The 11,552-nt window shown below is 43.7% G+C and overlaps 1 protein-coding gene across 1 annotated transcript; it reads left to right on the top strand.

The window, feature by feature from the left end:
* Window positions 1-278: 278 nt before the first annotated feature.
* LOC119128306 lies at window positions 279-3,766 on the top strand. Its single transcript, XM_037260540.1, has 6 exons — window positions 279-528; window positions 704-727; window positions 894-1,070; window positions 1,155-1,244; window positions 1,326-1,580; window positions 3,348-3,766. Exons 1-6 carry the CDS (start codon window positions 450-452, stop codon window positions 3,764-3,766), a joined length of 1,044 nt encoding a protein of 347 aa, XP_037116435.1. The 5' UTR covers window positions 279-449.
* The last annotated feature ends 7,786 nt before the right edge of the window (window positions 3,767-11,552 follow it).

The following is an 11,552-nucleotide window of genomic DNA, read 5'->3' as shown; positions in this document are numbered from 1 at the left end:
CCCTGGGGTGTCCAGGTGGTGAAGAATGTAGTGCAGTCCCATGTTGACCGCATCGTCCACCGACCTGTTTGCCCGGAAGGCAAACTGCAGGGGGTCGAGCAGGGGGCCCGTGATGACCTTCAGGTGGTTCAACACTAACCTCTCGAAGGATTTCATGACCACAGATGTCAGGGCGACAGGTCTATAGTCATTCAAACCTGTGATGGCGGGCTTCTTGGCCACCGGTACGATGATGGAGCTCTTGAAGCACGAGGGCTCCAGGGAACGGTTGAAGGTCTGTGCAAAGGTGGGTGCCAGTTGTTCAGCACAGACTTCCAGGCAGGAGGGAGACACGCCGTCTGGGCCTGGTGCCTTCCTGACCTTTTGTCTCCGGAACATCTGACACACTTCCTCCTCGTGGATCTGAAGTGCGGGCGTGGCTTCTGTAAGAGAGAGAGTAGGTAATAACGATGATTCCTGTTTTGTCATTTACTGTAGGACGCTTCAGCTTCTCTCACCAGGGTGGAGATGGGCCTCTGCCTATGAATGGTATGTAACTTGCATGCATGAAAAGCACCAAGGCATAATTGAAATTGATACCTGATACACTTCCCACTTAATTTAGAAACTGATGCATTTGCGTATTTTAAGAGCATCATTTTTAATTTGAGGCAGCTGTATAACCCCAGAACTTTAAGGTTTTGTTGTGATGTTTTACATGCAGCGAGAAGCTATGGCAGAAGACGAGGTAAATCCTGTAATGTACTTGTTGGAAAAAAAAAAAAAAAGAAAAAAGCTTTTTGAAATAATTGAACTTTGCTGCGGCAGCACCGCAGCCCCATGTTTGCTATGAAATCTGCCTTCAATTAAGCATACTTCAGTTTTCATTTTATTTTTCTTTATCCACTTGCTAGGCCATTCCTCTCTGTTCCCCATGGAGGATGAGCGCTCTTTTGGGGAGGATGAGACCACTGACCAGGGGCTCGGGGGACTTGGCTCGGCACACTGTTTCCCCCACCTGAATGGGGAGCGCATAGAACGCTACTCTCGCAAAGTGTTTGTCGGAGGGCTGCCCCCAGACATAGACGAAGGTACAGCGACGATCCGAAAGACACTATGCTAGTGTCAGGGTTACTACGCCAGTATGGAAATAAATGTGATCATTTGTCTTCCAGATGAAATTACAGCCAGTTTTCGTCGTTTTGGTCACTTGTTTGTTGACTGGCCTCACAAGGCAGAGAGCAAATCCTATTTCCCCCCAAAAGGTGAATACTGCTACACGCCTGTTCTCTTTTGGATGCCACAGCACTTTGATGGTCACTGCTCTTCTCATCACACCTCCCCAGGATACGCCTTCCTGCTCTTTCAAGATGAGAGCTCTGTTCAGGCTCTGATCGATGCCTGCATCCAAGAGGATGGGAAACTGTATCTGTGTGTCTCCAGCCCCACCATCAAAGACAAGCCTGTAAGTATTTGCATGCTCCTTATGTATTGTACGTTCCACCTCGCGACATGCTGCGTTGACCGCTATTTTGACGTGATTATACTGACGTTAACCTTTCGTTGTCTTGATTCGAGATACCACATTTCCACTGTAATTTGTTTTATTTGTATTTTAATGAAATGAGTTTTGGGCTTCTTTCACTGCATCCTTCACAAAGGCAACCTTCATGTTGAAAATAGTATATACCGTGTTTTTCCATGCATAATGCGCCCCCGTGCATAATACGCACCCTAGAAATGGCATGTCGATGCTGGAAAAAAGCCTGTACCCATGTATAATACACACCCAAATTTTGACTCTTACTTAAGTCCGTAAACGTAAAATTATTTCAGAAAAAAGATCATCTTTGGGAACAACCGGATGTTATTCTGCCGGTCAGTATCACTGCACATGCGCTAGCAAACTCGATAGCGAAGAAATGTTTCGGATTTGTGTAGGGTACATTGTGACAGCAAATGAGCAGGTGATCGAGCAAGCGTCTGATACGAGAGCATTGTGTTCGTATGGAGCGTGTTTGAAGTGAACAGCAGAGAAGAAAGGAACAAGGCAAAGTGTTGTGAAATAAAATATTACCTGTAATACGCATTTAGGTTTAGAACTGAACTCTCGCTCTTTATATAGCTGACGTGTCTTGCGCATCCGTTCTGCGCATCTGTAATGGCGACCTCCGTATGATATCCGGTTTGCGATGGAGATTAAAAAACAAACAATATTTGACAATTCAAGATTCAAGAGTTTTTATTCGCCATGTTTGAGCGTGCCAAACAAGGAATTTGACTTCGGTAAATCACACCCTCTGTTCAACATTTAGGTGACTAACAACACAGGACATGTGAAAAATGGCAAATATTCTCAAACATCCCCTGATCTTAAACTTTTCAATTTCAATTTGCTTTTTGTGAATGACCATTTTACTGACAATCTGCACAGACACATGTCCCAACTGGGTAATCCTAACTTTCCTGGGTCTGTGGAATATTGAATACCATCAGTCATCAAACAGTAACGTCAAGCAACACAAAATCGATGGGAGAAGACTAGAGACATAATATGCACAAGGGCAGATTAAGACACAGAGACTAAGTGATAGTGTTGCAGTGAGGAGACACTTCACACAGTAATTATAGAGCAGCATCTGGTAATTAGTAATGTTTCTGTGGCAGAGGACGTCGGCCCCATTTTCACCAGATGAGATTTATAGTGACAATCTCCCTCTGTGCATGGCTTTTAACTGCCTTGAAAGCCTCTCTATTGGAATACCTTTTGGAGCTATTTGCTTTTTATGGCAAGGGTAGAGCATTTTGGGTTTTTTATGCATTGTTTTGTGATTTGGTTCTCTGGTACAGACGAATGGAGGGTGAGTTGTGTCATATTTGGTCCTCATTCAAGGGCAACTTTAACACTGGACCAAACATTATCCAGTAAAAAGCATTTTTGTGTGTGTAAAGTTAAAACTGTGGAGCTAAACAACTAATGAAAGAATGTTTTACAGCACAATGTTTAAAACAAGTAACTCAAATGCTGCCAATATGTCCCTTCATACACATACTTGAACTTTCAAACACAATTCTGCCATTTAATTTAGTTTTTAAATATGAGCAATATATTCTATTACCACGATTACAAGTGACGCCCAACAATCACAATGCCAAATAAGGGATGTCATATTTTGAAAAGTCAGTCTGACTGCTGTCATACAGTGGATGACCCCAATGTATCGGCAAGGACCTATTAAGCCCACAGCTGTCCCCAGAGATAACTAAAGAATACACTACAGTTAATACATATACATATTATTATTATTAGTCACTACAGGAATTGTGTGGCAGCTGTTCTCTGCTGCGCTGCATTCCCTCCCTGGAAGCCATCAAACCTGCCAACGACGACCAAAAGATTGTTGGAGTTGGGGAAAAATTGAACAGCAAGTTGTTTGACGAGACGATAGACCGGCAGCTAAACCGGCTATCGTTAGCCGAAGTAACTGGGACCACATCGGGTACGTGCTTCCACTGCACGTGTAAAGATGGCTACTATCTCCGGGACAACATCAACTGTGTGGACAAGGTAGACGGGGATGACGGCCTCCAGAAGCCTTCATGGTCCGGCGAGGACGCGCACAGGCTGCCCGCGCAGCTTGATGGAGACTTGGGAGCTGAGTCAGCCGCCTTCGGAACGAGGCAAACCAGGGAGAGATACGATGCGTCCGCAGTCACCACCGCTTCCTCTGCGAGAAAGCTCCACGCGGAACCGGACGGGTCCGCAGGAAGATACCCAAAACCATGACCCCAAGGACCTACTCCGCCACCAATGCAAAAGTCATTTGGAGAGTTTTCATAATTCTCTAAACCAGGGGTGTCCAAACATTTTAAAGTGAAGGGCCCTGGGGCCAATAGTTTTTTCGGACATTTTTTAACTCCAAAAATTTCATGCAAATACACACTGTGATAAAACAAATTTTATTGTCACAATTGTCTTTATTTTTGAAATGACAAAATAACCAAATATAAGCCACTCAGGCAGATGTAAACAACTCTAAAAATACAAATTCTGCCTTTCATTCATATCTGAAGAGTCAGATAACATTGAACAAACTGTATGAAATACCTTAAATTTACATAAGTTTAAACTTATTTTTGCCTCATAAAGATTTTAAACAGGAGTTATAAGTAATGCAAAGTTGTCTGTTATTATTAAAACTTAAAACAAGTGAATTTAGCTCTTGTCATTTACAGTATCATGTTTAGTCTGATAATGTCTCTTTATGTTGAAATCTTTAAACAAGGCAACCGTCTCTTTACAAATTAGACAAACACAATTGCCTTGATTCTCAGTGAAGAAGTGTTATAATTCCCATTTCTCTTTTGTGAGGACAGGAGGCCGTGTGTCTGACACGGTGGTCTGCAACACAGGAGCTCCACAGGGGACCGTCCTGGCCCCCCTCCTCTTCACCATCTACACAGCTGACTTCACCCACCACACATCAACCTGCCACCTCCAGAGGTTCTCGGACGACTCCGCCATCGTCGGTCTCATTAACGACGGAGACGAGACGGAGTACCGAGGACTGAATCACAGATTCGTGGACTGGTGCCAGCGGAACCGCCTCCAGATTAACTCTGGAAAAACAAAGGAGCTGGTGGTGGACTTCCGCCGGCGCAAAGTCCCCTCCTCGCCGGTGAACATCCAGGGAACGGACGTAGAGATTGTGGACTCTTACAAGTACCTGGGTGTTCACCTGAACAATAAACTGGACTGGACTGGTAACACTCAGGCCCTATACAAGAAGGGCCAGAGCAGACTCCACCTGCTGCGCAGACTGAGGTCCTTCGGAGTGAGGGACGGCCTCCTAAGGACCTTCTACGACTCTGTGGTGGCGTCCGCCATTTTTTATGGGGTGGTCTGCTGGAGCAGCGGCATCACTGCAGCGGAGAGGAAGAGGCTGGACAAGGTGGTGAAGAAAGCCGGCTCTGTCCTGGGCTGCAGTCTGGACCGGGTGGAGGTGGTGGGGGAGAGGAGGATGGTGGCTAAGCTGTCCTCCATCATGGACAACGTCTCCCACCCCCTTCATGAGACTGTCAGGGCCCTGGAGAGCTCCATCAGTGACCGGCTTCGTCACCCACGATGCACCACCGAGAGGCATCGCAGGTCCTTCCTCCCTGCTGCCATCAGACTGTATAACCAGGCTAATCACTGTAGCTAACGGACAATAATTACGTGCAATAATAACGTGCAATAACCGTATGTGCAATCATATGTGCAATATCTGTCTACCTCATACTCTTTTTACCTGCTTTTTTTGCACTGTTTTTTTTTCTTCTTTTGCAGTATTTTTTTACCTAATACTTTTTTTATCTCCACTGTATATTGTGTATTGTGTATATACTGTCCATATTTTTTTTTTATTATATATATCTCTTACTTTTTTAAATCTTTTATCCCCTTCCCCGCATGCGTGTGTGTGTATGTTAAGTGTACTGCTGCTTACACAGGAGTTTCCCCATTGAGGGAATAATAAAGGATTATTTTATCTTATCTTATCTTGAAAGCGACGGCCCTCAATGTCAACTTTCCTCGTTTTCTTTGCAGTCGCCATGGCAGAAATGAGCGGAGAGGGGTGGTGCTGCTACATTTTGGTAATAGGAGAAATTACAGTTTCAAGTTTCATGATTTATTTTATTCAGTTTGACAGTGCAGGCGGGCCATAAATAATAAATAATTATATATATATTATAAGACCGAAGCTGCGGGCCGTATGAAATCTGACCGGGGGCCGGATTTGGCCCGCGGCCGGACTTTGGACATGCTGCTCTAAACAAATTTAAAAATAATAATTTGGTCACGAGAATCACCAAAAAAAATATATATATATATCTTTTTTTCCCCTCTGTCATTAAGGTCACGGGTTTTTTTTGTTTGGTTTTTTTTATCCTGATAATATGCTGTAATTGTGTCTACCGGATGTGAGTGAACGCTGGCGCGACTTGCTGCCGCTGCTCTACTGTCGTTTTTTATGCTGTTTTGTGTCTGTATGGCGACCTTGAGTGCCTTGAAAGGCACCTTATAAATAAAATGTATTATTATTATCATTATCATTATTATTATGTCCACCACTCACAGTAAATTTAAGTCCAGAGCCAGAGTGGAGGTGAACCTGATGAGACCCAGTTGGAAATTCATTCACTTATAATGAAATGGAAGTTCTACAGCTGGATTGGTGCAACGTCTACTATGATCTAGATTTTGTGTTGGTCCGTTGTGGTAAAGGATATAAGCTGAAAAGCAAATTTCTCTATTTATTGGGCACTCTACCGTCCTACCCTCACCATATATGGACTGAAAGAATAAGGTAAAAATACACGCAGCCGAAATGAGTTTCCTCCAGAGGTTGTCTGGGCTTTTCCTGAGAGATAAAGTTAGAAGATTGGTCATCCAGAACAGTGGTACCCAACCCGTGGGCCGCGGACCGGTACCAGTCCGTGGCTCATTTGGAACCAGGCCGCACAAGAAAGAATAAAAAACTTGCATTATTTCAGTTTTATTTATCTGAGGCTGGACGATCTTTTATTCCTTACTCATTCCCCGCCCACCCCCAACTGCGCACCTGCGTCTGTTGTCTTCCGGGTTAGAGCAACGCTGACGTCTGGACTGTTGACTGCCGCTTCTGTTCCAGACCATGTCCGCTACTTCTTTGTCCGCTACTTGTTTTGCGTTTTCCCGTTTTAAGTGCGCCCGTCTCTTCTTTTATTTTTCTCGTGTTGTCTCTCGTCCACCACGCATCTCCGCAGCTCCGCTCACACCTTTCTGTTCCCGCTCCCTCAGACTCCCAGCTACGTTAGCCAGCTAGCCAAACCGCCTGTGGCCGCTTGCTCTGGACTCGGCAACAGCTTTGACCCAGCTCTCTGGCCACCCGGCCGGCGTCCTCAGGGGGAGCCTCCACTCACTGCGAGCTCACCAGCCGTGGCTCAGCTGTGTGCCACCATGGCACACTGGGGCTTGCCGTTTGTGCAGGTACAGTCGGGATCACCAACACCACCACTCACTGCACCAACATCACCACCCGATCCACTGCTGCTTCCACACATCTCACTGACCACCAGCTTTTAGCTAACCAGTTACTAGCCACTGCTAGCATACTACCTGGACTATTGCTCCAGTTGCTCTCACGTCTCATCTCTTCCATGGACTATCACTTCTGCTACTCCGGGCTCCTACTCCACCAACTTCTAGCTCACTCATCTACACTTGTGCTGATCTTCATCGCCTCAACAATAACCACCATCTCCCTGCTGCTGCTGCTTCCGCTGCCAGCAAGGCTGGGATCCTTCGCCGTCACCGCTAAATTCACCGTAGCTCTGGACTGTCTTTGAACCGACACTTCCCCGACGGCTCACCCATCCCCACTTTCTGGACTACCTCTCGCCCCCCGTCACCCCCACCTCCCATACTGACAACCTCAACAACCACCCCCCCTACCCCCCCCTGCTCCTCCATCCATCTCCTTCGCACTGCTGAACTGTCGCTCCCTCTCCAACAAATCACGTGTTATTTTTTAATTGCTCCTGGACAACAACTTGGATCTGCTCCTTCTCTGTGAAACATGGTAACATTCCCTGGATTTCTTGGCTCCCAACCAAGCCACTCCATCCAACTTCAGCTACATCGCCAAACCCCGCCTCTCTGAGCGATGGGGTGGTATTGCTGTCCTCCATTAGTAGTCCCTACCCATCACTGAACTGAACCTAAACCTCCCATCTATTTCATCCTTTGAATATCTCGCTTTTGCAACACTTTCTCCCTCCCTAATTCTACTACTGCTGTTCTCATCTACCGTCCGCCAAAGTCACACCCGTCTTTTCTTTCTGAACTCACTGAACTCCTCACCATTGTATCATCTGTCTCTTCCCGCCTCCGACTCACCAGTGACTTCAACATCAACATCAACCAGCCAACTGCCCCACTGGCGTCCGACTATATCTCTCTTCTGGACTGCTTCCATCTTACCCGGGATATCAACTTCCCCACCCACACCAAAGGCCACACCCCCCGCCCGCTTGCCTTTATATCACCATATCACCAGGAGATTATAATCCCATACAAACACTGAGTAAATGCATTGAACAAATCAATGACAGGTGGGCCAGAACTTTCTCCAATTAAACAAAGATAAAACTGAAGTAATTGTTTTTGTAGCAAAAGAGGAACAATTAAAAGACAGTGCTCAGCTTCAATCGGTGATGTCAAAGCCCGCAAACCAAGCTAGAAATATTGGTGTAGTTATGGACTCAGACCTGAATTTCAACAGTCACATTAAAACCATTACAAAGTCAGCCTACTACCACCTGAAGAACATATCAAGCATTAAAGGCCTTATGTCTCAGCAAGATTTGGAAAAGCTTGTCCATGCTTCTATGATCCAAATATCTGGAACAAACTCCCAGAGACATGCAGGTCTGCTGCAACTCTCAATGTTTTTAAATCAGAGCTGAAGACTTTTTTGTTTGCTGCTGCCTATTGCTGATTTTATTTTTGATTTTACATTGCACTGTAACCCCATTCCTGTTTTATTTAGATTTTTACTGATTTTAATTTTAATCAATTGTCCTTCATTTTCTTATTTTTTTTTTAACTGTGCCCTGATGCTTTTAATGTTTTCTTTTTCTTTGATGCCTTTCATGTTTTGTGTGAAGCACTTTGTATTGCCTTGTTGCTGAAATGTGTTACAAATGTGATACAAATAGCCTTGCCTTGCCTCGTCTCACCTTGCCACTGTTAGAAAATATCTGCATCCTCTTCTCCGCCCCTCTACCCTCGCCTCATAATCCCACAAAACACGCCATCTCATACCGCAACAGTAGAGACAGTAAACCCACTCACACTTTGCCAGCTCATATCCTCTGCCCTTCCCTCTGACCCCACCCCCTCTTCCCCTGATGACCTCGCCATCATGCTCAACAACATCCTCTCTGACTCCCTTGACTCCCTAGCCCCCTGGAAAACTTCCTCTGTCTCATTCACCAACTCTGCCCCCTGGTACACCCCGAAACGCCACTCCATGAAACAAACTGGCCGTCAACTTGCGATGATGATGAGGAATTCAGACAAAGGTATTGTTGTTCCACTTTATATAGACCACAACTGAATTGTTAAAATGTAAAAAGGTATGATTTATAAGCATGATATGTCCATCCTAATTAAGCTCTTGCCCCTGCAACCCAACTTCTGATAAGTGGATGAGTTCATGGATGGATGAATGGACAGACAGATGGATGGGTTGGATGGATGGATAGACCTCACTCAAAATCCTAGGCTCTTTTCCACCAGAGGGGTGATGGTAATTAGACATTCAGTTTGAGCCACCAAGGTACCTGTACTCAACAGCCCTCTAATACACTCTGCATCTCACCCCAATCTTGATGAGTCCATGCGTGGAGAACATATGTGTTGTAGATACATAATGAGACTGCTTAACAATCCTTTTACTTGACTTGCTCTGATCTTCATTTTTAATAGCTCAGGTTGAGTTACCAGTGATTGATTGTAGCGTAATGACAGTATAACAACACATCATATACCTGAATTGAATTTTAATGAACCAGAAAACCATTAATGGGGTGTTCCAACCAAGTCTAATGCAGTAAATTCAAGCAAGGCAATTTTTTGAATATAGAGTATTCTTCCTCCCCTTTATCATTTGCATCAGATTAAACATACAACATATTTGCATTTTAAACTGAAGCAAAATTCAGTATGTGCCGAGTGTTATAAATACGTATATATTGACCTGATTGACATGAAAATTTCTACCTATGAGACAATTTTCTTTTCCAAATATCTTAAGCCTTAAGATATAACTACTAACTGACTCCCACCGATGAGTGTTTCTTTTTAGGAAAACCATTTATTGTGCTAAAGTATGGAAAAATATAATTGAATTTAAAAGAAAATAATTTCCAAATATTAAGTCAGCAAAGTACAAGGGTTTGGCAACTTTTGAAATTCCAGTGAAATTTATTTTACAAATGATCGCTCTCATCAATTATTAATAACATTAAATATGCATATGTGCTGAAATCATTAATCATTTGCACCAGCAATCTAAATCTCTCATGGACAACTACATCTTCAGTATTTACCACAGACTATGAACACTTATTCATGGAAGGTCATAAGTAGTTGGAGTCTTTTCTAGCCGAAATAGGGCAAGAGGCAGTGTTGCCGCCTACATTCATGACCGCAGGAAATTCAAAACCTCCAATTAACCCGTGACTGTGAAAACGCTGGTGAATGAAGCCGGAAGGGTCACCCACACTGACATGAAACAATTGGCTATGGCTGTCACATAACCATTGTCACTAAACAGAACTGTCTAGAGTCGGCCTCTGGGTTTTTGTAGTATGATTTCACATTAGCGATATGCCACCCACTGATATTATGAACAAAAAAAGGCATATATATATAGATATATAGATATATATATCTATATATATATATGATTTCACATTAGCAATATGCCACCCACTGATATTATGAACAAAAAAAGGCATATATATATATATATATATATACATATATGCAGGACTGTCTCAGAAAATTTGAATATTGTGATAAAGTTCTTTATTTTCTGTAATGCAATTAAAAAACCAAAAATATCATACATTCTGGATTCATTACAAATCAACTGAAATATTGCCAGCCTTTTATTATTTTAATATTTTTAATATTATGGCATACAGCTTAAGAAAACTCAAATATCCTATCTCAAAATATTAGAATATCATGAAAAAGTATTCTAGTAGGGTATTCAACTAATCACTTGAATCGTCTAATGAACTCGAAACACCTGCAAGGGTTTCCTGAGCCTTGAAAAACACTCAGCTTGGTTCAGTAAACTAAATCACAAGTATGGGGAAGACTGCTGATCTGACTGCTGTACAGAGGACCATCATTGACACCCTCCATTAGGAGGGTAAGACACAAATAGAAATTTCTCAAAGAGCAAGCTGTTCACAGAGTGCAGTTTCAAAGCACATCCACAAAAAGTCTGTTGGAAGGGGGAAATGTGGCAAGAAACGCTGCACAACCAAGAGAGATGACCGCAGCCTTAACAGCATTGTGAAGAAGAGTCACTTCCAGAATTTGGGGGAGCTTCAAAGACAGTGGACTGAAGCTGGAGTCCAGGTATCAAAAGCCACTGTTCACAGAAGTTTCCGGGAAATGGGCTACAATAGCCGTATTCCTATGGTCAAGCCACTTCTGAACTCAAGACAACGGAAGAAGCGTCTGACTTGGGCTATGGAAAAGAAGCTCTGGACAGTTGCAGAGTGGTCCAAAATCCTCTTTTCAGACGAAAGCAAGTTTTGTATTTCATTTGGAAGTCAAGGCGACAGAGTCTGAAGAAAAGGCTGGAGAGGAGCAAAATCCAAGTTACTTGAAATCCAGTGTGAAGTTACCACTAAACAAAACGCCTTTTTAAATCATGTTTTTTATTTGTGCATTTATGTCCGATCGCGCAACTGTAGCGCACCGCTGAACGCCCAACCGTAGCGTACCGCCGACCGCACAACTGTAC

This window comes from Syngnathus acus, chromosome 10 (assembly GCF_901709675.1).
Source record: "Syngnathus acus chromosome 10, fSynAcu1.2, whole genome shotgun sequence".
NCBI classification, from domain to species: Eukaryota; Metazoa; Chordata; class Actinopteri; order Syngnathiformes; family Syngnathidae; genus Syngnathus; species Syngnathus acus.
Note: the sequence above shows the minus strand (reverse complement) of the source record. Positions and strands in the feature narration are given on the sequence as shown.

Bases quoted from the DNA above. Each gene is read 5' to 3' on its own strand.
- LOC119128306 (XM_037260540.1), top strand. From the start codon at position 450: ATGATTCCTGTTTTGTCATTTACTGTAGGACGCTTCAGCTTCTCTCAC. The intron at 529-703 runs GTATGTAACTTG...TTTTACATGCAG, and splicing joins TGGGCCTCTGCCTATGAATG to CGAGAAGCTATGGCAGAAGA. The intron at 1,581-3,347 runs GTTTTATTTGTA...CCTCCCTGGAAG, and splicing joins CCACATTTCCACTGTAATTT to CCATCAAACCTGCCAACGAC.